The sequence below is a fragment of the Chelmon rostratus genome, chromosome 18 (genome assembly GCF_017976325.1).
Source record: "Chelmon rostratus isolate fCheRos1 chromosome 18, fCheRos1.pri, whole genome shotgun sequence".
Classification (NCBI taxonomy): domain Eukaryota; kingdom Metazoa; phylum Chordata; class Actinopteri; order Chaetodontiformes; family Chaetodontidae; genus Chelmon; species Chelmon rostratus.
This window is the reverse complement of record NC_055675.1, coordinates 17,612,032-17,638,391: the sequence shown is the minus strand read 5'-3', so window position 1 is coordinate 17,638,391 and position 26,360 is coordinate 17,612,032. Positions and strand designations below refer to the sequence as shown.

Genomic DNA, 26,360 nt, shown 5'->3' with positions numbered 1-26,360 from the left:
ACATTTCCTGAACACATAATACACTTAAAATCAATTCACAATTCACAAAGAAAACTGAAAGAGAGATCCACTCTAGTTCTGGTCACAGCTACCCTGTCTCTTTCTCTCAAGTGCAGGTACACAGCATATGGTGGCTTATGATATATATGTGTGGCCTTCCCTCCTGTGTTCATGTTTTCTGTTGCTATAAATACATTCACAAACACCCACACAAACAGCTTAATCTGGTCAGCACTTAAATCAATGTTGCAACTGAGTGTGTGAGTGTGTGTGTGTATTATGTGTGTATGTGGTCTTAGAGGTGGAGTTGGTGTATTTTGGGGTCAAGAGGTAAAATATACAATAAGACACAGCATGCTTTCTGTATGTTTCCTGGGAAGAAGTCAGAGCCGAACGTTGTATCAGTTTTGCAACAATCAAAAATCAATTTCTTCATCAAACCTTTTATGTTGGAGCTCAAACTGCTGTGCATGTGAGGAGCTACCTCATGTAAAGCAGGCCATGTAAAAGCATAATTAATGTTTGCTGACCTCTACAGATGTTGTCCTAACTGATGCACGTCTATGGCTCTGGGTACAAAATGTTCCTGCATGCTCCGTCATGCTCGACGCATTAAGCCCTCTACAGTTGTTTTTCCTGGGATTTTAAGGATTGTACACATGGAGAGAGTTAGACATGTGAAGGATACCTTGATGTTTAGATTTTAAACTGTTATTTTTCTTCACCAGGCACCAGGTCTCATGATAAAGAAAGATGTCTACTGCTAGCAAAAATACACTATTATTTAATTCAACAATATAACAACAGCCTGTGAAGAAAAACAGATTAAAATTTGAAAATCTGGTATTTCTGAAATGGATTTTTCCTAGAAAAACCGTTCTCTCATAATTCTGCACTGACTGTTTATGAAATGACCTCAAGTCCTTCTGCTCATACTGTATGATGACAACTGTGGTACTTTGGTTACTAAATGTTTTTCCCTGAGCTTCTATAGACCATAAATCATTCCCTTACTCTTGTTTTAATGGGATTTATCCTTTGCTGTCAGATGAAAACCAAATGATTCAAGCTTTGGCCATTTTTTGTTTCTCGCTTCCACTTTATTTGAAAGTCTGCACTCTGATAATGAAGGAAGCTAATGAAATTACAAAAAAAATGCGACATTCAGACAACTAGAAAAATATTGATAAAGAAAAGTTTTTCAAAGGCTTTCATCTGGCAGCTCATCTATGGTACTGAGGTTGAAAACAGGTTTTCCCTTTGCTACTTGTAGGTCATAGGTCATTTTCCCTGGTCTGTATTAGATGCTATTGTCCCTCTGCTCATATAGCTGAGCTTGTTACATGCTGCCATTTACAAAGAAGCCTCTCCTCTACCTCCCTTGCCTGTTCTCTCCTCTTCTTCTCTTTTCTCTTCTCCCCACCTTTGTTCTTTTCTCCCTTTCTCTTCCATCTTGGTTCTAAACTCTGCATCTTCAGTCAGCAGCCTGCAGCCCCCAGCCGTGATATAATTGGCAATGAAGACTTCTACTGTAAAATTTGAGACTATTCCTTACAAGGCGGTGGTCCGCAGGCTAGCTGATGTTTGTGTTTAGAAGATGCCTGACTGTATCTATCTCTGCCCCCCGACAGGAAACTGGCTAAAAAACGAAAAGACGCCATCGGAACGACTCGGCAGGAAATGACTCACATGGTGAATGCCATGGATCGCAGTTATGCTGACCAGAGCACTCTGCATGGAGAGGACCCAATGGCTGTGACATTCATGGACTCTCACAACTACAACAACAGATGTAGGTTCATTCTTAATTCTAACCATAAGAAATAGTATTAACCATCAAAACACAAAACTGTCAATCAGTAAACTTAGAAACAAAGGCTGCATCCACACTGCAAGCCTTCGTCCTAAATCCAGATTTATTGCTCCGATATGATTTGTTTGTTGGCGGTGTTTTTTAAAAGTGGCCAATATCAGTCTGAATTTGGCCTAAGATGTTTGATCCTGACATGTTTAATCCTCTTCCATTCAGCATTCAACAGCCAGGGCACAGCTAGAGCTGCAACCAATGATTATTTTCATTATTGATTAGTGTGTTCTTTTTTTTACTTGAAAATAGTGAAAAACATCATCAGCTGCAGAAATAACAACTTCAGAAGCGATTCAGCCTCATCAGTTTTACAGTTTGAAAGCTGGAAACAATGTTTGAATCGCCCGTTGTAAAGAAATAGAATTATTTCTGTCTCAAGTTAAATACTTCATGACTTTGCCAGACCGCACTGATAAATGATTCTTAAGATAAGTAACTTTTCATTCATGTTTAAATCACGACTGGAGGCCGTGTAGTCCATCAGCAGCCTTTTTGCGGGCGTTTGAATTTTTCCCGATGCTCACTGCTCACTTTTAGGTCGTCATTTATGTTTGAGTGACGCTGAGATTTAGAAAATTTCCTCACCGTGTTTCCTCCTGCAGTGCCCAACGATCCTCTGGTTCCCACTGCTGTGCTAGGTGAGACTCGTGGCATGGTTGGATATGTCACATTTACCACCAGTTCCCTTTATTGATCACCCATCATCATCTCAAAGCCCCTGTGTATGCAGCCCCGTCTCGTCATTGTGCAGGTCCCCATCTTGTGTCCCGATGTCATGTTGAAATGTCAGACACACATGCTGTGTGTGTATGTGCGTGGACAGTTTGGCAAAGATTTTATTAGTGCTAGATGCTTAACACTGCAAAAAGTGAAATATAAGTAAGATGAAATGTCTTCAGTTGAGAAAATATATGCTTGTTTTTTGATATATCTTCTTGCCAGCCAGCTTTTTTGTCAGAGAAATTCACTTGTTTGAAGCTTTTCTGTCCTTAAATATATTGATAATATATTAGACATTCTTACTGGGATTTTATTACTGGATCTGAGTAAACTAATGCTTGAAACTAGAATTCCCAGCTTTATAAAGCTGTTTGATCAACACATTACAAAGTACAAAACTGCTTTGTGGAAGTCAGAATTTCTTTTATACCCACAAAAATGTCTGGCTGTAGTACTTTTAACTGTGGGCTCTTTGAGACTAGATATTTTCGTACAGTATTTTATTTTAGTTAGTGAAACTTTCCTGTTCCGTTAGATAATTTGGCTTATTTTAAGTAATATTTCCCCAATTTTATGTCTTTGTTTGTTTGTTTTTGAGAGCTGGGTTTATATTATTACCACAAATAGGGGCCCATCAATTCAAAAATTAAAAATGCAAAATGAATGTTTGGCTTCGGTTCAAAGGAAATCCAACAATGTGTAATTTCTTAGCCTCCTAATGCCAACTTTTTGTGTAAAACATGGCCGGTACTAAAACTAAACAGCACTTATCTGCTGCACTGTGTTCTCCCTACAGTGGGTTCAATCACTCCCAATCCCAGCCACATTTTCTCTTTCCCACAGAGAGTTATTGATATTCACAGTAATTACCATCATTCTCCCTTAGAGACCTCATTATTTCCACAGTTTTGAGTTGTTTTAAGGCATGCCATTCGCTATCCCAAAAACGACACAATGCATAAAAGGAGGAAGACAATTTGTCACATTGCCACTGCAAAACGACAGCACACTAAATCTGTGACATCAAGTGACAGTGAACGACAGAGTGCCTACAGCCCTGTGTGCTTGGTGGAAGTTTTTCTGTGCTCCAGATCTGGAAGTCTGCTTGAGTATCTACCGTCTGTGTTATTCCCCAGCCTTGTTTTGTTGCTGATGCCTCAGTCTGAATTGTGAAAACTGTAGTTTTTGCCAAGTTGGACGTGACTCCAGTTCCTGTTTTGCATTGCAATGTGTTTATCTTTAGTTAAGTCTGGTGTTGACAGTGCGGCATGATGCGGAGTTCTAACATACCCTTAAGGGCTCTACAATCCCCAACGCCACCAAACTGTGTTAATTAACTGTTCCATTGCCTCTAATTTGGAGTGAAGGCTGCAGTTACAATCTGTCCTGGCCAATCACATCACAGAGTTGGAGAAGTAGCAGGAAGTAGCGAATTAAGAGGCAGTGTCGGGTCAAGTTTACTGTTAATTGGCCTGACGAGGGCTTAGCAAACCTTTAACAATCAGTAATGAGCTAACATGTCCTCAGAGCAGAGAAAAGCATCAGTTGGATGAAATAAACCGTGTCAGTTTATAAACAGTGGTGAAGATGAAATCGGTCGGTTGTGCTGCAACCCGAAGCTACTCCATTAAACAACCTGTCAGTCTGTGCATTACTACTGCCAACTCACATTATCCCCCACAGCACAGAAACAACCCCATAATAACCCGCAACTGAAATACATTTCCAATGCACAAGCTCCGCAAATTAAAAATTAATTACATAGATTACATAGATCTGCAGTCACAAGCGATAATAAAACCTGCAGCCTTTCCCAGTCAGTGAGTCCTCGTCTGTGGTTTACATGCATTGTTTTACTCTCAGACTGACGGACAAACAGTTGTATCAACAAGCCTGAAATAGAAGAATGAAATTATGTTTGAAGCAGAGTAAAGTAATATAGTTATGAGTAGCAGAGGATGACAGAAGGAATTTCAGTAGACTTTACAGCTCGTTTTAAGTTGGTGTTATGTTGCTATAGATGTTTTGTGTATTGTGACAAAACCCACTTAATGTAAAATGTTTACTATCATTTTCCTGGTCATGCTCCATTGTTTCGTGAGATCATCGTCTGTTTATTTGCTTCATCCATTATATATAAACCTTTGATTCGAGACCCTTTAGATCCATCAAAGTTGTCAAAGTACGCTGCAGTTCATGTTTAGAGTGTTGCTAACAAATCCCCTTATCCTGCAGTCAGACTAATCCTTTGTGCTCTTTTCTTCTGCTGCTTTGACATGTAGTTCCAATCACAGGTGAGTACAGACAGAGAAAACAAAGTGACTCATGGTTTGTGTGATTTGAGGAAAATGCAGTATTTTCTTATGGTAATAGTTTGTTTGGGAAGATGAAAAAAACATTGTTTTGTTGCTTTTGTTCTGGTAAAAGTAATGTGTTCTGTAATCAGTGGATGTACATGCTTTTATCCAACCTAACTTGACTCGCAAAGCCTTGGAAATCCTTCTACTACATGATCCATCCCTCCGACGTGATAAGAAAACAAAACTGACCTATTTTATCGTTTTTTTCTTTCCTGGACAGTGGAGAACACTGCTTTTAGAGCCTTTAGTGACGGCTCTGATAAATAATATGAAAATCTGGTTAATTTACAGTTTTACTGACCAGTGATTTCGTCTCCTCTTGCAGATGAGAACCACAGTGGCTCTGCAGCGGAGAACAGCCGGCTTCTGGATGTCCCTCGGTATCACTGTGAAGGAACTGAATCTCCTTATCAGACAGGACAGCTCCACCCCGCCATCAGAGTGGCCGACCTCCTGCAGCACATCAACCTGATGAAAACATCCGACAGCTACGGCTTCAAGGAGGAGTATGAAGTAAGATTATTAGTAGCAGTGCTTTTACCACTGGTACCAGTAGCACAGAGGTATTAGTGGCCTGGTTGGCAAAAGCAGCAAATGTATTACTAATAGAAGCACTTGTGTTAATGTTATTGTACAGAACAACTGATAAACTGTACAATTACCTCAAATAGTACACTCAATAACTGCAGGAAGTTTCTGTAAAACAAGGGATTTGGATGAATTTTGAGCAGATTATTTCCCGTGATTATTGCATCATACATGAGTTTTCCTGATATTTTTAGTAACTTTTTATGCACTTCTCTGTATTATTTCTTGATTTTAGTTTTTAACAATCACACATATTTGATAGGCCCCTTTTTTTTTTTTTTTTTACAAATTCTGACAAATCTGAGATTTATATCTTAAATTGTAATCTAAACTTTAAAATAACAATTTCATTTAGTTATTTAGTTTTCTTCACAGAAATGAATGAAATGCTGAGATACAGACCTACTATGTCTTTTTTTTTTTAAAGTTGTCTTACACCCCATAAAATCAAGCAGGCCTCGCAGCCTCCCATGAAGCTTTGGTGACCCCTAGTGGGGTTCTGGACCCCCCAGGTTTGGAACAAGTGCTTAAAGATATATAAACTTTGTATTGTATTGTATTGTAAGCTAAGTATTGTACACTCATTTTGAAACACACTGCACAAAGTGTATTATGAAAATCAATGGTGTTGTATTTGCTGTTTTGGCTTCACATTATAATGATAGAATGACTGTGAGGGTTGAATTGCTTCTTAATTTGAGAGTATTTTCTGCCGCATTGACTAAACAGTTAAAAAGCTACAAACCTTTTTTATGAGCCCTCCTTTTGGATCTAATAAGCATTATATCAGCAGTCATGTACCCATGGAATAAAACCATTGGAGCAAAACAATCAATCAAGCACTTCTTCCCACTCAGAGTCATCCAGCAGGAATGTGTGTGTTAAGGATCCATGACGTGTAATTTTCTCTCCTATTGTTTTGTCTGTTGTTGGTGATACAGAGCTTCTTCGAGGGCCAGTCGGCCTCCTGGGACGTGGCCAAGAAGGAGCAGAATCGCACCAAGAACCGCTATGGGAACATTATAGCATGTAAGAAAGCTTGATTTACGTATGTTCAGAGCAGGAGTTACAACACGCTTTACAGGAGGAAGAAAAGGGGAAATAATTCACACAATACAGAGATGTGTATGTGCTTTGTAGAGATGTGTAATGGCTTTGCTCTTGTGGGACAGAACAAGTCCAAGAGAGCCTATTCCAAGGTCTCACATTCTATGGTCCCACCCAATACAGGGTTATAGCAAGAACTGCTGATGACGGCATATGAAACTTCTACAGAGCCTTAGAACCTTAAACTTTGTCTCTTACATTTTACCTCAAATGTAGTGTTGAGACCATAAGTTTAATGGGCTTTAACCTCATCAGTGCCCAAATATTCTATTTATGTAAATGGTCTTTCTTTTTTTCTCTCCTTTTGTTTTTCTCTCTTTCTATCCCTCTCTCCAACACTTCTTCCTTGTGTTATTCTTTAGATGACCATTCAAGGGTTATTCTCCAGCCCATAGAAGACGACCCCTCCTCCGACTACATCAACGCCAACTACATCGATGTAAGTGGAAACGCATCGAATGCTACTATTGGCTCCCAACGAAACCAACGAAACCACACTCCCTCGCTCGTATGTCAGGCCTCTATACCTTTATTGCGTCTACTAGTCATCCATCGTGCCATTTTACGCATCCAGCCACCCCGAAAACACATCATGCATACAGTACATGTGTCTCAGGTGTCAGTTCTGTTGTCCTTCTCCTGTCTCTATACATGTTTTCATGCATGCATCCATTCTGAATTTATAATACTATCCTGATACAGGCAAATTAAATTCCAATTTAGTCCATGTGGGTTACATTAAATAATCTTAAATACTAGATTTTTGGTCATGACTTGGATTTAGTAGGACCTAGTCTCAACGCTTAAAACACACTTTTTAAACTGTGTGCTTTCTAAAATTCTTTTTACTTGTTTTAATTTATTTTATTTATTTGTTGTTCTTATTTTTCTTTGTTAAGCGCCTTGTGCTCCTTTTGGATGTTGGAAGGCGCTATAGAAATAAAGTTTGATTGATTGATTGATTGAACGCTAATAGCTATACAAAGAGAAATGTTGTTATTTATTCATAATCTGACTCTTTTTTAATGAAATAGTTCCACATTTTGGGAAATATGCCTATTTTATTCCTGTCACGCTGCTAGGTTGACTTTGTTATCTATGGGCAGCGGCAGGCTAGCTGTTTCCCCCTGTTTCTAGTCTTTATGCTAAGCTAAGCTAACCTTCTGCTGGTGCTGGCTTCATATTAATTGTGCACACATGAGAGTGGTACCAATCCTCTCATCTAACTCTTGGCAGAAAAGTGAATAAGAGTATTTCCTTTAAGACACTGCATTTAGCCTGCAGTCCATTCATCTTTTAACTGGACCATCCAGCCATTCATCACATCTCATCGTTGCCCATCCACCTATTACTCCATAAATCCTACCATTCATCTTTTTCCATCTCCACCTCTCCACTCCGCTGTCACCTTTACAACAATCATCTGCATGTTAGTCTCACACATTGTGCTTTTTTTTTAAATGCTAATACTGCTTATCTCCTATATTGTCATTATCTGCCATTAGAACTGTTTCATGCATGCTACAGCTCACATTAAGCTAGAATTAGAATGAATGGAGTGGACACTCCCTGGTGTACCCAGCTAGTCTTTGTTGGTACAACTATGTTACATAATTTGCATTTTGTGCTGGAGACATCAGGAAGTGTTCTTTCTATTCAGTCTAAGTTTTAGATCATTTTTTTTCTGCATGCCTGATCAAACTCCCATTATATCAATGCAACTTTTCTTTTTCTGATTGACACTCACTGACATTGTTGTACTTTCTTTCTTTCTTTCTTTCTTCCACTCGTTCTTTCTGCCTGTGGCTTGGGCTATAGATTTGGCTGTACAGGGATGTAAGTATCACTGTGGATTCTTTCATTCATGCCCCTCAACCTTTACACCTGCTCACTTGTACATCCACGTCACGTTGTCGGCACATTTTCTTTTGCTGGGGTCTCTGCTGCATGACAGCTTTCACTCCATCACCACCACCTAACATCCTACTGTGTGCTGTAAATTTGCTAATGCATAGTACCTGTATTTTTGCCGTCAGGAAATGCCAGTCAGTGGTTGTCATAGCTTTTTGCACCTGACAGTTGTTCTGAAGGTGACAGGCATCAGTGCATATATATATATATATATATATATATATATTGGCAGGGCCTTACTCTGGGCATCATTTCACGGCTTTGTTTTGGTGATTCAGAAATGTCAAGTAGTCCCACATCACATCACACTTGATGAGATGACATACTTTTTCTAATTCTTAAATAATATGGAGTGCAACATGTAACCCAAAAATGACAATTTGGTCGATTATATGGTCAAAATATTTCTGTCAACTTTCCTATAAACTTCTCGGCAGTGCTTCATAATGTTAGCGTTGCACTGAGGACGTCACCAACTGTGATAACAAAGGGGTTTGAGTAGATTTTACAAAATGATGCACACAGATTTTATGCATACTGAGTTGTTCTGTTGTGATGTTGTGTTTTCAGGGCTACCAGAGACCAAGTCACTACATTGCTACTCAGGGTAAGACAACTGTCACACTGTCAAACACATGCTAGACACTGCTGGGTGGTACAAATCCATCACACATACTGTGGTTAGTGGAGTGCTTATGTGTGTCTTTATGTGTCCGTGTGTAGGTCCTGTTCATGAGACGGTGTATGACTTCTGGAGGATGGTGTGGCAGGAGCAGTCAGCCTGCATCGTCATGGTAACCAATCTGGTGGAGGTTGGAAGGGTATGTTGCTGTTTTCCATGCGTTTTCCCTTGCAAAGTTCATTCAGGCAATTTGACACTTGGATAGCCACAACCACAACATTTGGGTAGCCTGATTTAGAAAAAAAAAGAAGTAGCTTTAGCACACATGCCAGAAATGTATTCATCATATTCATTTTATTGGTTGAGATTGTTTTTAAGGTGCCACATGATCCACCTCCTTGAGCATGTTTTATTCTAATCCTTGTGCTGCATTTGACCAAATACAAACAGGTTAAGTGCTACAAGTATTGGCCAGATGATGCAGAGGTGTACGGAGACTTCAAGGTGACTTTCGTGGAGGTCGAACCTCTCGCTGAATATGTGGTTCGCACATTTACACTGGAGAGGGTGAGTGGTGTTTTTTTCAGCTTGCTTTCTGCATAATGTGTTGGTGTCCTTCCATTTATTTCGTCTTTTACATCATTTAAAGTGTTGCCAGATACTCAGATTTGTGATGTAAGTGTTCTTACCTGATTAAACCAATGAATAAAATGTGGAGCTTGGCTGGTTGGGGATGTGTTTGTCTCATCTGTGTGAGTTCAAGCAGCTCCTCACTGACATGGTGTATACAATGAAATGTGAGCTTTACAGGCACTATGAAATGTAAGCCAAATATGTATTTTGTGTTTTCTCAGCGTGGCTTCAACGAGGTACGGGAGGTCAAGCAGTTCCACTTCACAGGCTGGCCTGATCACGGAGTTCCATATCACGCCACGGGACTACTTTCCTTCATCCGCAGAGTTAAAATCTCCAATCCACCCTCTGCTGGGCCAATTGTGGTCCACTGCAGGTATAAAACCACATGCAGACCTTTACCTTTATGCATGCACCCTTGCATCTAAAATATGCACACAGTCATAAATAAATCAATTAAAAATTGCCTTTTTCCCTCAACTCCAGATATAGACAGTGATTTCTCGCTCTGTGTTTCTCTCTGCAGTGCTGGAGCCGGGCGCACAGGCTGTTTCATAGTCATCGACATCATGTTGGACATGGCGGAGAGAGAAGGAGTGGTCGACATCTACAACTGTGTGAAGGCTCTCCGCTCCAGGAGGATCAACATGGTACAGACTGAGGTGACTGCATTACCCATCCTCCATCTGCATCCGCATCTTAGAATGTGCTCAATAAGCCTTCACCGTAAAACTCAGCCCTCAGCATGGTACAGGCTGGAGCGACTATATGGAGCCATCTCTCTGCCACCCATTCATAAACATGTCATCTCACTACATAAACACAGTAAAAGTATGGTTTAATGAAATATGATTTTGGAAATGGCACCACCCAGCAGTAGGATCAAGAATTACAGTGTGTGCATGATGCACCTTGAATGAAGCACCTCCACCCCCTACAGGAGATCCTCGGTAAACATTTACTGAATAATGTCCAAACAGAAACATTTACAACCATGTGCATATCTGCATGGAAGTAACAGTGGCTGCTATGTTGTTAGCATTTTCTGTAAACAATGTTAAGTGTTTACATCTGGTTAGTAAATACTGTGCAGAATTTGCAATTAAATATCCATTTTTAATAACCAGTCACATCCAAGCAGAAGTGACCCGTCTAAACACCCAGAGAAGAACTTAAAGTATCTGCTCATCAGTTTTTTTTTGTTTTTTTTTTAATGCCTCTGCGCTGGCAGACAGTATGCGTCTGGGTTGGCTGTCTGACATACCTCTGAACACCTTGAGGGAATTTCTTCAAATTCGGCACAAAGGATGAACTGATTAGAATTTGGTGGTTGAAGGTCAAAGGTCACAGTGACCTCACAAAACATGTTTTTGGCCATGACTCAAGAATTCATACCAAATTTTAACAAATTTTAACACAAGTGTCTCACAGGACAAAATGATGATTGGATGACATTTTATATCCAAAAGGTCAAAGGTCAACTTCACTGTGACATCATAATGTTCTTCAAAAACACTTTTCTGGCCCCATAACTCAGGAACAGAAGGGGAGATTGTGACCATATTTCTCATTTGGTCAGATACAGAGTTGGTGATACTAATCTCGAGTGCCCACCTTGAAACTGTGCTGATTGAATAGATCTTCTGTGCTGCTGGTTTTATGATTTGTGGCTACGTTGCAGCAACATCAATATTTGAAGTTTTGTAGTCCACCAAAAGCTCATTGGTTCTGCTGATATTGAGCTTTAGGTGGTCCATGTGATGAAGCGCCCTATCAGTCCTCTGTACTCCTCTGTAAAGTAATCTCTAAATGAGACAGCATGTTTCTCATGAAGCATGAGATTATTCGCTTGAATCATACGTATTTATATAGTAATAACTTCAATTTCACCAAAAAATGCATGTAATACCTTTTATTAAATTCCCTCAAAGTCTTCACTACTTTTATTGCATTAGTCTGGACAGACATGGATGTAAACGACAGCTTCACTGGTTGGTGCAGGCATACAACCACAAGCTGGTAATTCTAGTTAATCATGACGTGGCTACCAATATTAATTTTCTGTATGTTGTTTTTATGGAAAAAACAATGCAAAAAGAGTCATTTTTATTATGTAGAGACCACAAGCTCCACACATTCTTTCATGGACACTTTTTGTCCATGTTGTAACCATTATCACAATATTTACACACTGTACTGCAGTATCATTGTATACTACCCAACAGTTTGTGTCATCCACCATATAACAAGTCAGCCATTCACCAGAGCAGCCTTTCCGTTCACTTCAGCTCATTGAATTGAAGCTGCAGACGTTTTGCTCGAGAAATCCAAAAAGACATTTTCCAGAGGTGAAGTAAACCAAAAGTCAACAGCCATCATCTCATCTCACTCATAGCTCCATCTCTCATCAGTCACCGCTCACTCACGCTGTCAGCATGCTCACGTTCATTTGGCGTCGCAGCTGTTTGTGTTATCCGTGCGACAAGTTGTGTGTTTTACTGTTTGGGTGCAGTAAACATGTGGACACTGGAGCCCTTTACTGTGCGAGCTGTTTATTTGTTGCCTTCATGTTTAACTGTTTGCCAATGTTTTTATCCCGGAGTGAAACATGTGTATGTTTGTGATAATATGCATGTCTTGGCTGCTGTGTCTTCAGGAGCAGTACATATTCATCCATGACGCCATACTGGAGGCTTGTCTATGTGGTGAAACAGCCATACCGGTCTGCGAGTTCAAAGCTGCTTTTTACGAGCTGATCCGCATCGACTCGCAGACCAACTCGTCGCACCTGAAGGATGAGTTCCAGGTAAATCTGAATGTAGTCTGCCTTTTCAGCCCTTTAAATGTCACTTTTTTCCATAATGTGGCTGTAAGAAGCATACAGTTTTTTTTAATTCATTTGAGTTACAGGGAGTTTAGAAGCTGAGATTTTACAGCACAAACAAATATTATTGTCTGCTGTTCATCCATATGCTCAGTATTTTGCAAACAATAATGGCTCTAGCAAAGTTTCTGGCAGAGTTTTTGAGCTTCTGAATGATCGTGCAATCGTGCAGCATCCGAACAGTAAATTTAGTCACATTTTGATGAACTGGTCAGCCTCTTAATCGACTCCTTTTACAAATTGTGTATCCTTGAGGCCTAACAAAAATGTTGAATGCATTTCCGTGCCTCAACAGTCTTCCTCTTCTTTGCCTTTACTTGCACTTTTCTCTCTGTCTCAACCTAAAAACTCCGCATATGCTCTCACTTACACGACATACATCCCTCTCCTTGTCCAGACATTAAACTCGGTGACTCCTCAGCCTCAGCCTGAAGACTGCAGCATCGCGTTGTTGCCTAGAAACCAAGATAAGAACCGCTTTATGGACGGCCTTCCTCCTGACAGATGCCTTCCCTTCCTCATTACAATAGACGGAGAAAGCAGCAACTACATCAATGCTGCTCTGATGGATGTAAGTCTAACGCTCGCACATACAGTAAGGTTGTGTTATTTTCAACACATCAAGCAAGAGTAGTTTGGGACATTTCATACGGTGTGTGTGGAAATAGTGTTTTAGACTAGCAGATGTGTTGCTTTTAACACAACTTGAGTATCTGCAACATGAAAAAAGTAAGAGAAATAAAAAAAATCTAATTGTATAATGTATAATGTCTGTTGTCCCAAACTGCAATCACGTTATTGTTGAAAATGATACACACTTATAAGAGGTAATACACAAAGGACGATAAAGAGAGACACGAGAACATTCAGATATTTATGCACATGTGTTAATACAGACAACACTCACGCACACACACACACACACACACAGACTCCCCTCCCTGTTTGTGTGATGCTGTGTTTGTGGTTTTAGCAGCAGAAGGCTAGAGACAAATCCAGGTTCTGAAAAGACTGCTAGCTTCTCTGGCCACCACCCGGTCGTCAACAGCCTCACTGTTGCGGGACATTGTTCACATTGGCAACAGTTGACACTGTCCAACACGCTGCCCATGTACCATGACTTGAAAAACAAAGTCATAAGTAGGTAGAAATGTAAGGTAAGATAGAAACATCTGGTCATTGTCAGGCTCAATTCCTATTTACTGTTTGTTAGCAGGTCTGGTTTCATAGATGATACATTAGAGAGGGACAGACAGTAAGGGGTGGGCTGTAGGTGCAGTATGTGAGTTTATAATAATGGTTGAAACACAAAATGTAATACATGCATGGTGTGGAAAGAAACCTGGCTTCTCTCCGACAAAGCTGTTGGAGGACAAAAATACTGTAACTGCTGTAAAACTTCTGGAATTCAGTCCAATTTGTAAGCATTTAAAGTTTAGTCACTTACCTTTGGCCTCTCTCTAACCAAGCTGTCAGAAGAGTTCCAGGTAATGGGATTTTACTTCAAATCTCCAATACTGGATTTGTTTCATGGCTTCAGTGTCGTTCCGCCACCAGGTTTATGTTTAGCAAAGCCATTCACACCCTGAATCCTAAACCTGACCCCCACGTTTGATCCTCCTCATGACATACGAGTCATTCACGCCCATGTCACACATTTGGCTGCACATTTTCATTCAGGATGAGTTGGGCTCAGTTCGCTTTCGGTTCAGTCACTTCTTACATGAACAGATGATATTTTTTTCTGTTTTCAGTGACAGATCTGCGGTTAGAAACATTTTAAAACTTAAACTGAACATAAAGTTAACTGACCCTGTTAGCTGTAGATGTAGTTGTACTGTATGTACAGTGTATTTGTATACGCAACGCATGCTCCTCACCCTCACATCTGATAGGCCCCCGCTGCATGATCATGTGACCTGAACGTCTTCCGTGTTGCTTGCTGTCCCACAAATTGTCCCACTGTATTTTGATGTGTCTGTGTGTATGTTCGAGAGAGAAAGAGAAAAAAACGAAGATGAAAATATTTAGAGAACAAAAAGCAGAGTTTGGAAGTTTGGCTGAAATGACACTTCTGTGCGTATGAAAAGCCTGAACGCATTTTTGTCTCCTTTGTTTCCCGCAGAGCTACAGACAGCCTGCTGCATTCATCGTTACCCAGCATCCTTTGCCCAACACCGTCAAAGACTTTTGGCGTCTGGTTTACGACTATGGATGCACCAGTTTGGTGATGCTGAATGAGATTGACCTGGCTCAGGTAATCATGAATTCATAATTTCATAATGTCAAAGATGTGTTGCTGTATTTCTGGATGATAATTTGGGCATATAAACAACAACAAAAACACACTGTAGTGGTATAACTTTTAATTGATCATCACTGATATATATATCTTTACACACATAGTAGCAACATAGTAGAGTTCTACAATACATCCTGTAATATATGTATGAAGTCACATTGGAACGATATCTATGGTCAAAGTGTAATAAAACTCCAGTCTGTCAACAGTTATAGGACTGAAGAAGGTCAACCTGAGTTGCAGTGCTGATGTTCACTAAATGTTTACAAAGAATTTTGACTCCAGTTTATTTTGAATGTTTTTTTTTTCCAGGTTACTTGTTTATGCTACTTACGATTTAAATTAAGTTTATCATTTTTGTAAGTAAATTAAGTAATCATTTTGTTTGCTCCAGTTTGTGCTTTAATCATGACTTAATGCTTACATTTTGTTCTCATTTGATACAGTTGTGTAATTTTATACTGAAATTTCAATTCTGACCAATTTGTTGCTGCATGCGAAAGGTTATACCTGAATCGTAATTCCAGCTGGTTATGAAGCTAAGCAGCTGGTGCACAGATATTTCTTCTTTAAAAATAACAATTCAGCAAGCAATGTTTAAGTCAAGCCTGAAGTTACCTCATGCATAAAAGAATAGTCCTGGTCTCCTCCACACCGTGAGGCAAACAGCTTATTGATCAAACACTGGTATTGGATCGCTTCTTGATATTGGATCGCATCTCACCGCTGTTACTGTTGTGCGCAGGGCTGCCCCCAGTACTGGCCAGAGGAGGGCATGCTGCGTTATGGTCCGGTCCAGGTGGAATGTATGTCCTGCTCCATGGACTGCGATGTTATCAGCAGACTCTTCAGAGTCTGCAACCTCACCAGGGTTAGTAGATTCACACTGTGCTTTGCAGAGCTCATCGTTATACCGAGGCTTAACTGACTCCGTCCCTCTAAACGTGCGTGTTGTTTGGTGTCTCAGCCTCAGGAAGGCTACCTGATGGTTCGTCAGTTCCAGTACCTGGGCTGGGCGGGACATAGAGAGGTTCCCGCCTCCAAACGCTCCTTCCTCAAACTGATCCTGCAGGTCGACCAGTGGCAGCGCGAGGGAGAGGAGGGTGAGGGAAGAACCATCGTGCACTGCCTGTGAGTACACACCAAAAACACACAGTCTCGTACACTTTGTCTACCTCCCCCCTCCTCTTAAGCAAGAGTGTGTAAGAATCAGCAGCTCTGTAAAGAACTTAGTGAAAAATATCAGTTAATTTGTTCAAGTGAATTTTAAAAGAATCAACAAACGATGCTAAATTTGCCTCTATTTAACCACAATTCAATAAGCGTGGATATCCACTGGAGGACTGGTAGTTAATGCCACTTTTCTTGGCACCATTTGTTGATTATAATGAAAAAGTGTTAATGAAACTCACCCAGAATGACGCCTCTCTTTCGCCTGATGATGCACAAAATTCACCGACAAGCAGGACGACGTGTGGAGGAATCAGCGTCGTCAACACCGAGAGAGCCAACAAAAAGACGACTGAAATGTTACGCACCTCTGCACTGTGTGTTTACAGAAACGGAGGCGGGCGCAGCGGCGTTTTCTGTGCCAGCAGCATCGTGTGTGAGATGGCCAAGAGGCAGAGTGTGGTCGACGTCTTCCACGCCGTAAAGACCTTGAGGAACAGCAAACCCAACATGGTGGACACTCCGGTGAGTTTGCGATTGATGTTGTTTAAATATATTCATAAAGAAAAGCGTCCCTGATGTTCACATGGTCTGTCACATGTTATACAGAAGGAAGCTAATAAAGTGTCTAATAAATATAAAGTCAATATGCTTCACAAAAAGAGGAAAATAATGATCATGTTAGCGCTCCCACATCTTTGAATTATCGTGATATCAGTAAAACAAGCCAAATGCAAACATGTGATCCCCCTGATAGTTAAGTTTGTGTGTCTGTTCGTCTACAGGAACAGTATCGGTTCTGCTACGACCTGGCACTGGAGTTCATCGAGTCCTCTTAAACAACGGAGAGAAGAGGAGGAGGAGGAGGAGGAGGAGGTGAAGAAGAGCAGAACATCTCTTCACTTCCCGCACGTTTGATCCTTTGCTTTCGCTTGGTCCCGACTCCCCTCTGTGGTGGCCACTCTGTAGCACCCATTTTGCGTCCCTACGAAGGGCACGAGCGAAGGCGGCTCCTCGCACAGTGCTTGAAGTATCCAAACAAAGGGAAACGTTCAGACTTTTAACCGAAGGAGCTGCTGGGAGTGCAGCGCAGGGGGAGACGTTACTCCTTTTACTCCTTTACGCTTATTATACAGCTTTTTGAGTGCCAGCGGGCCCCTGTATGTTTTGGGCCCTGTTTAAATGTTTAGCGTCCCACCACAGACCCCCCCCCCGTGACGACTTGATGCCTCATGCTGTCTCAGCTGCAGTACTCAATGTGCACTGTAGATGTCTCCCTTCTCCCCTGCAAGCTGCAAACACACAGCTTTTGAATAACTGCAAGTTTTCAGTGGCCCCACATTCCTGCTCTCATGCTAATTTCCGAGTATCTTAACAGTGTTGGGCATCTCATCATGATGTTTGAATATTTTCCACCAGTACTTTTGTACAAGAACGACAAACTTACAGTCACAGCCTGGCCAAACTCTGTGAATGCTTCTGTTTTTTACTCCATACATCAGCAGCATCTTCTTGTTATTATTTTAGTCATTTCAGACTCTGAGTCAGAGCATTATTGTGTATTTAGGTACATAACAGCCACTCGAACCCATTTCACATTGGCTACATGCAACAGATTGTCAGATACGTAGCCGTGAAAAATAACCTTAATGTCAGTACAAGTTCGCTAATTAGATAAAGTAGCATTTAAGAAAGAAAAACAGAAAGTTTACAGGGGGAGTGTTGTTGGTTTTTTTTTTTACGATATAATATCATGAAGTGATAACTTGAAAAAAATGTGTACGATTTTTGCTAAAACGCAAAACAAAAAACATGTGATATGTGTCATTGTTCATGTTCTCTGCAGCCATTCTGAGCTGCAGAGTCGATCTTCTCTGCTTTCGTTGCATCACTTCCTGATCTGCTGGATAGAGGCTTCGAGGTCTTCTACGTACCCCAAATTGTAAAAACCGAACACTTAAGATTTTTTTCAACCATGTGACATTAGCATAATCATGTTTGTTTCAGGGCTGGGCCCAATGCACTTTCAATTCAGCCAATTCACAAATGGGATATTTTATTCCAAATACAAATTGGGTAGGAGGGACTGAGCTCAGAGAAAAGACTGAGGATAAATGCTCTTTGATGAACCGATAAATAACAGTTTGGGTTGAATGGAATTGGAAGTGAACTGACCCCAGGCCTCACTTGTTTTGTGCACTGGCGGCCAACACTTTTCTCTTTGTTTTTATTGTTGTTTTGTAGCTGATGTTTATTCATAAGCCAAAGACTTTGTGTAAATATGTCTATATGGATAAAGCACATTGTTTGTATTTATTGTTTGTTTACTTGCATTGCTTGTAAGAACAATCATTCTTCATTCCATGTTTACTCCACCACCAGCGTTTCTTAAACTGTGGGCCGGGACGCAAAATGGGCCACGAGTCTGTTTCCTCTGGAGCACTGAGAGTGTTAGTATGATTTAATGAGCCCATAATGGGTCCCGAGGTAAGAGGCTACATCTGCCCAATTTGGGTCAATGAAGGGAAGTTTAAGAACCCCTGATAGAAGCTGTATATTAAAGCATTAGAAGTAGTTTTTCAGTATTTAGGTGGAATTCAGTAGTATTGTCTTGCTTTCACTTATTGAAACTCTGTGATGTTACCGTGGTTTATTTGTGTAAAAGCCCCATCGCTCTGTTTGTGGTCAGTGGAACATCAGCGCATTTATATGCACAGAGTATTTTGGATAATAGCTCCTATCCCTCTTAACGTCTTAGTCGGGATAAGCTGTTTATCTTCATCCTTATATCCTGCTCACCATTATCCCTGAATACACACGGACTCAGTGATGCAAACAGGCTTAGTGAGTGAAACATGCAGGACTGTGGAACAGAAACATTTATTGTGCCTAATCATTTGAATTTCCTTGTTGATGCAAGCATTTTAACAGCTTCTTAGATCGCAACCAGGGCGAATGCGTTCTCATGGACGATCAATGTTTTGAGTACCTTTTGGACCATGATTCAGTGTGTTTTATTAATCAGAACGCTTCATGAATTCTTTGTGAGGCTTTACCGAATACCAGATGTGTTTCTGTTGTGCACAAAACTGATTCAGAAAAGAACAAAAAAACTTTATTGTAAATAAAATGTCAGAGGTTCCACTTGGTTGGGACAAGAGTAGCACAGGTCTACTGTTAAGGATGTTATTGTAAATAGACTTTCACGAGAACCGGAAAAGGCTCTATTGTTGGACGAACAGTAGAGATTTAGATGATGGATGCAATGTCAGAACATTAGTTCTGTTGTAGATAAAAAGTCAGAGATTGTACTCCCAGAGGATTCAGCTTAAAACTTTGACAGTTATTGTTTAAAAAGCATTATAGTTGCTGAATACAGAACTTTATTCCTCTGGTGGAACATCAATTTTAAGTTTTTGCCTCCAGATTTCTGGTCAGACCCAAAGACGGGAGAGAAAATTCAGAGTCCTCGGTGATGGTGCCGTTCACCAGCTGGACAGAACTGATGGCCATCTCTGTAGCATGCACAGAGAGGACAGTGAAGCAATCATTTTAACAGAAATTCAATGCGGTGTGTCAACCTTCTTAACTGCACACTCGAGGGGAAAACTAAGGAGCAAATGCTGTTACGATGCCCATAATTCCTCCTTAATAAATCTGAAGTAATGGCCCTGAAGAGTAGTGAATGAAGCAGATGTCTGGATGAGAGGCCAGTCTGAGTATAGAAATGATCTTCATGGTTCATAATTATTCTTGTCTGTAATGTTTGGCTTCTTTGCTGTAATAAAGAACACTTCTTTAATTAAGACTGTTGGGCGTGTTCTGTGATTAGTTTATAATTGAAAGGATGTGAAACGGGCTATTTTGCTTCTGTAACATGTCTGCTTTCAGACAAGTGGAAAGAAAACATCCAAAAAAAACACTTGTGTTTATCTTTGTTCAGATTTCTGTTCTGGAAATGTATGCAAATGAGCACACACTTAATTAGATGATTTGCATATTTAAACATTAAAGGAATTGTCTTAATGTAAGTAATATGGAAGTTTTATGGTTATATCTTACATTTCTCAGTAATGACATATATCTCAAATCACTTCTGATATCTTCAACCAACCTGTGATCTAACGACCTGGTGATAGTCACACTTTCACCCTCAGAGCTCCCACACAGCCATCGTCCACCCACAGAGGTGTTGTCACTTGTACTGATTAGCCCTCCTCCTGAGATTGTGTGGCTGTGTACAGACTTTATGATTGCACCTACTTCTGTTTCTAATAAAACTTTTTCGCAGCAGACATGTTGACCTGTCATAGCAGGAAAAGCACAAATTCAACTAATATCATTAACAATTGCTAATGAGGACGTGCTGCCCAAGACACAAGTGCCCTGAACATAATACCTGCCATGAAAGGTAGACGCTGCCTGGCTGTTAGATCAGCACAACTGGGAACACCTGGTCCCAACGCTCCTCATGCACTATGAGGATCAGCATCACGTCTCCCAGTAAGCCATGCAGCGAGCCGGCACGCATTATACCAGGATCCTGAAACTGAAGCAAGACCACCGAGCAGGCCATGTTTTCATTTCATAACTGCTCTATTAGCAACTAATTAGAGCACTTAATTTGTTGTAATCATGACAGCTGTAACTGAGAGCCAGTATTTAATAAGAAACTAACTTGAATAGCCCTAAAGCAAGCGCCTCTCCTTTTATTATCATTACATAGGCCAAATATAATAAAAAGCACTTTATTTGGGGTTTAATAATTCCCCATAAATAACCCTGCCTTTGAGCTAAAACACATGTCTACGCTGTGGTATAACTGCATCACTGCACCCTCCTACAAACTCCCAGTACTTAATGAGAAGAATTAAAGCGCTCTCTCACAACCACGCTGTTTTCTTCAAAAAGTTTAATTTGCATAATTATTTACAACAGATGGTTGATAGCAGTACTTAGAAGAGGCAAAAGTATACCGAACCACATTGATAAAGCGGGAAAATAATAAAATGATAGAAATTGTTGAAACCATTTCAAAACCTTGCATTTAGAAAAGAAAGTTTACAATTAATTTATAGGTAAACAAATCTAGAAATGAAATATTCAGCTTAAATTAATCTTACAAACACAAACTGATCTGTAGAATGCTGTAATACTGAACAGCAATGAAACACTAAATAATACATTCATTTTCACTATCCTGCATGCTATCTGAAGATCTTATAAAATAATGTTGACAAAGGAACGTTAAACAACAAAAACATGGTCAAGAGCGGAAAATAGTTCCATTTAAATTAGGCATATATTATATATTTATATATGTATATTTCTGTACAAATACTGAATATTTGGCATTATATTTATCCTCATTATTGATATATCTAACAATTCAAAATAGTTTTAAGCTAACCACAAACCTTTTATGCTATCAAATTTTTCTCATGTCACATTCAAAAACCCATAGGAGGCCTTCTGTTATTTCTAACCACAGCCACAACACAAGACATTTCTCCACCAAAGGCAAACAATATTGTGACTGCTCTCTCTCCTCATAAAACTCTGAAACACACAGAACAGACACAGAAACATTTTTCTTCCCAGTTGGACGGTAGCACAAGACTCGAAACAATACGCAAAAGCGGACGAAGTATGCCTGAATATTCTAGCCGAGCTGTGATCGAATGTCCAATAACTATCCTCCAGAGGCAATAGAGACTGATTCACATTAATTCAGGCCTGTAACACTGTAGGTTGGCTCTGAGGTCACAAGTAAATGTTGTAAATACAACCTAAGTAATATTAGAGCATGTACAGAAAGTATGAGAAAATGTTGCATGTTAGCATCTACAGTGCTTAAACAAGCACTTAGCTAGCATAAGTGAAATGTTTGGCCTGTTAAAGAATTAATTTGACATTTTGGGAAATATGCTTATTCACTTTCTTGGAGAGGTGAGGAGATTGACGGCATTCACATGTCCAAACAAGCTACAGCCAGGCTACGATTAGCTTACCCTAGCATAAAGACTGGAAATGGAAAAAACAGCTGGCCCAGGAGCCGCCTACTAACATCTCCAAAGCTCCTTAATCTCTATGTTTGTTTATTACAAAAATCCAAGTGAAAAAAATGATTTTTCAGTTTGTGGTTTTATGTCAGCTTTGTATTGTGGTGGACATGATGTTAAACTAAGCTAACGTAGCTGTAACTTCATATTTCATGGATGGGGAACAGCTATCTTAGCAACTGTGCCTGATAAAGAAATAGACCAGTACCATAAACTATAAACCCCATAAAACCACAACTTGTCGTTTCTTGTATGACTTAAACAACTTGGAAGGATTTTGTTACCTCTGGCTAGCTGTTTGTCTGTCAGTCAAATGCCTGAAGCTAGGAGATGCTAGTTTAGCCATAAAGATAGCATAATTTGTGAGCTTAAGAGGTGCTTAGGTGGGTTTTGTTGCCATTTCACAGAGCCTGTTTTCAGTGTTCATGCTAAGCTAAAATAGTCAACTGCTGGCTGCAGCTTCACATTTAACAGATAGGAAACAGCTAGCTTCATCACTGTGTCTGGCCAAGAAAGACACCAGTATTTAACCCCCGTAAAACCACAGCTTGTTGTTTTTACTCTTGTTTTTTGTACAGCTTAAACAAACAAAATAATAATGAGTTAATAATGAGCTTTAGATGTGATTTTTAGGAGGATTTTGTTACCTCTTGACAGAACCAGGCTAGCTATTTCTCTGTAGGTTAAATGCTAAAGCTAGGAGATGCTAATTTTGCCGTAAAACCTGGTAACAGGAAACAGCTTTTTCTTGACCACACACTTAAAATAGAAATGATTCAATTTTTTGTACAAATTAAACAAAGAAGATATTCCAAGATAATTGTTGAGCTTTAGAGGTGCCTATGTGGGCTTTGTTGCCATTGTACAGAGCCTATTTTCAGTGTTAATGCTAAGCTAAGCTAGTCAGCTGCTGGCTGTAGCTTCATATTCAACAGAAAGATATGAGTGGTATTGATCGACTTATGCCAAGAAATCAAATATGTGCATTTCCCAGTCAAACAGTTTCTTTAATTGGCTCACCAACCACCTAAACAATACCGTAGCATCCCTCAGATTTAGGTTTGCCAGACGTCTAAAGATCAGGATGAAAAGCCAAACTGAATATCTAAATTAGGCTTATTGCTTGAGAAGCAGATACACTCTCATACGGCCCAGCATCAACGCAAGCGTGACATCAAATGTGGTCCAAAATGACTCACTCGGCTGCTGTCCGTCTGGTGACAACAGGCCAAACGCTGGTCCACGTCATCAAAAGTCACACGGGTTTATGAGAAGAGAGAGCAAGCAATAGAAAGACATCTTTGCAGTGCAACTGTATCAGAAACAAGGAGAAAAGCGTTCAATGGAAACCGAACCGAGTCTCACTCGGAGAGGGATCCTCGGCGGACGTCGAGGGGAAACTCTGGGCTCTGCCTCGAGGATGTGACACTGCTGTTGTGGTGTGTGCGTGTGTGCGCTTGATGCTTTTGGTGTGTGCTGATTGTCAGAATAAACCAAAAAGAAAAAGCAAATTTAGGAAAAGCACAAGGAGAGAAGTTGGTTGATTCAGCACCTGTACAGACTTCTCTGAGGTTTATCTCCAGAACAGCTGCTGGACAATGCTCGTTTAAAACACGGTGCTGCAAACTGTGTTGCGCAAAGCATAAACGGATGTCTTGAATGGTGGAGGAACAGGGAAAAGTGACCCTGGCAGAGGAATCTAGCCAATCACGTGTGCATGAGCGGTCCTGAAAGTTAGCTGGCGTTTTCTTTACACTAGATATTTGAATCTTTTAGATCAGCTTATTTGAGTTGGTGAGCATGGATGAGCTGTATAGGACAGAGTGCTGGGTCGCGATGGCAGCACACGTTTTTGCTCCTGTCGAGTGTAGCACAATGGACGGCGTGCTTTCAGTGTTCTGTAAATGAAAGGTGATCTGCACCGGGGTCTGCAAGCTCTGCCGCCCCACAGAAGTACTGCTGCATAGTACACAGGCATGACAAAAGTGTTCCTGTGGAGGTTACAACTACTCCTAATAGACCATGTTTGCTAAAAACACTTAACCGTGAGGTAAATAGCTGTAGGTGAGCCTGCCTGTCGTTGTATGAAAACGCTATTGCACTTTTTGGCTGGTCAAGTTTTGTCAGTCTCCAGATTTCTGCAGATGTAGGTGCCAAAAAAGGCAAAAACATCACGAGATTACAATATCACAGCTAGGAGGAACGATAGATAAAGACCTTTACATAAATGATCTTTTAGGATTTGCTGGAATGGATGTGACGTGCACGCCGAGATGTGTTCACGCCGTCGTATCCACTCACAGAAACCCACTGATTTTCCCTTTGTTTTTAATGGAGCTCCATCCTGGCAAATTCACTTCTAAAAATGTAACTGCGTCATGGTGAGTCATAGCAGAACATCTGTGTGATCTGAACCAAGCAGAGGAAAACAAATGCCAGCGAATCCTCCTTTGATATCCTCTAGACTGTGTTGTGCTGACGTTTATTACAGTAGGACGTTTTTGAAGTCGTCGAATGCAAATGGAAATTCGGTTTAAATTCTGCAGCCTGACCCAGCCCGGTTTCCAGCCCTTTGTGAAGGTATTACGCACAAACCTGCACTTTTTAGAGGTGTTGCAGTCCTTTCACGTATCCCGACACATTCACTCACAGAGTTCTATGAGAATCAAACCGTAAGGCACCTGAGGATTTGTCATGTACATAATTGCTGAACTCCTAAGCCCCTCGTAGCATGTTGGGTAAAAATATGAGACAAAGATGCAAAAAAAAAAAAAAGGAGAATATTTAGCGAGATGCTAATGAGGAGTAATCCTAAAGTAGGAAAATGGTATCATGATTATAGAATAGCCCCGCATGATACCACAAAAACACATTTGCTTGGTACCTATAGTTCTGCCGTCATGTGTGTCTCATGCCACATGCAGCAGCTGGTGTCCCTGTGACGTCTGAGGACATATTTGTGTCCAATATCAGTCTTACTGATAGGTGCAAAAAAGCAGCTCAAATGACATCATTTTCCACTCAAGCCAGCGCCTGTGAGGTTGTGAGTCTGGTTCCTGTTAATCATCGCCCCTCTTCCGTCCCTCTCTGCCACTTTCAGTTTCAGCCAGGCTTTTATGGTGGCGCACCACAAGTCGACCAAGCGGGAGAGGTCTATGTGCTAAACCAGCGTCGTTATAGACTCCCAACACTCAGATTTTACTCATGCTTAAGCCTACTGGTTGTGAAATTGATCCAAGCAGCCTGCAAGGAAGTTCCTAGCAACAGAAAACAGCAAGTTGAAGCTACAAAAGGACAAAAAAAGCTCTGTTTGAAAAGGTTTTTTTTTCTGTTTTTAAGGAACGCCTGGATTGATGATAACGAGCGCCGGATCACTGAGCGGTGCACATGATGGAATCACAGTATGCAGTCTGTGGGAAGTAGACTCGATTTGCATGACTTTCAGTCAGGTGGAAGAGCAGCTGGATTGTTAAAGTAGCCCCATCAACTGTTGTCGTAATCCAGAGAGGCTGCTGTTCGTCCCTCTGAGGACCAGACTGAGGGAGGAACCAGCTCAGTAAATGAGGATTTTAATATTTCAAAGCTAACAGTGTTATTCTCCAAAAGATGAGTGAAGATGCGGATATTTATAGACTTACAAGGGAGATGGGAGATAGCATGAGGGAATATCGGCAACAAGAGCAGACGTGTGTTCTAATGACGACCACAGTACTTTTATATCAGTGTTTGTTAAAGAAGCCTTGAATTACTATTAATACTTTTATTTAGAGGAATAAGATTTAATTATATATACATCTATATATATCCTTTTGTCAGTCATAAATAAATACTGTTCTTCTTTAAAATTCTATGGGCACAAGAGATATAAAAACGCTCATTATAATTTATATATATATTTTTAACAATATAGTAAAAATAATAATAGTGATAAATTCTGTTCTAGTTCAAAGTAAGAGGATTTCCAGTGTGACTATTTGACCGAACAGGCAAAGAGAAGGTAAATTCTACGTTGTAGTACAGAAGGTGGTGGAAAAATAAAGAAAATAAATTTGAGAAGCACCTTATCAAGTGGCTCTATGCCACCACCTCCATCTCCACATTAATGCATGATGGAGAAAGTGGGCATCCTTGACT

General features: G+C 40.4%; 1 protein-coding gene across 4 annotated transcripts in view; it reads left to right on the top strand.

Moving 5' to 3' along the window:
* ptprk (protein tyrosine phosphatase receptor type K) overlaps positions 1 to 19,960 on the top strand; it is a 119,072-nt gene extending 99,112 nt beyond the window's left edge. For all 4 annotated transcript variants that reach the window (XM_041958921.1, XM_041958919.1, XM_041958920.1 and 1 more), the window contains 16 exons: positions 1,632 to 1,792; positions 5,273 to 5,460; positions 6,477 to 6,564; positions 7,005 to 7,081; positions 9,124 to 9,160; positions 9,277 to 9,374; positions 9,626 to 9,742; positions 10,030 to 10,184; positions 10,335 to 10,470; positions 12,465 to 12,614; positions 13,090 to 13,263; positions 14,818 to 14,949; positions 15,740 to 15,865; positions 15,962 to 16,125; positions 16,554 to 16,689; positions 16,950 to 19,960. In XM_041958921.1, coding sequence (XP_041814855.1) covers positions 1,632 to 1,792; positions 5,273 to 5,460; positions 6,477 to 6,564; positions 7,005 to 7,081; positions 9,124 to 9,160; positions 9,277 to 9,374; positions 9,626 to 9,742; positions 10,030 to 10,184; positions 10,335 to 10,470; positions 12,465 to 12,614; positions 13,090 to 13,263; positions 14,818 to 14,949; positions 15,740 to 15,865; positions 15,962 to 16,125; positions 16,554 to 16,689; positions 16,950 to 17,003 — 1,993 coding nt within the window. In that variant the 3' untranslated portion in view covers positions 17,004 to 19,960. The remainder of the gene's footprint in view (positions 1 to 1,631; positions 1,793 to 5,272; positions 5,461 to 6,476; positions 6,565 to 7,004; positions 7,082 to 9,123; positions 9,161 to 9,276; positions 9,375 to 9,625; positions 9,743 to 10,029; positions 10,185 to 10,334; positions 10,471 to 12,464; positions 12,615 to 13,089; positions 13,264 to 14,817; positions 14,950 to 15,739; positions 15,866 to 15,961; positions 16,126 to 16,553; positions 16,690 to 16,949) is intronic.
* The last annotated feature ends 6,400 nt before the right edge of the window (positions 19,961 to 26,360 follow it).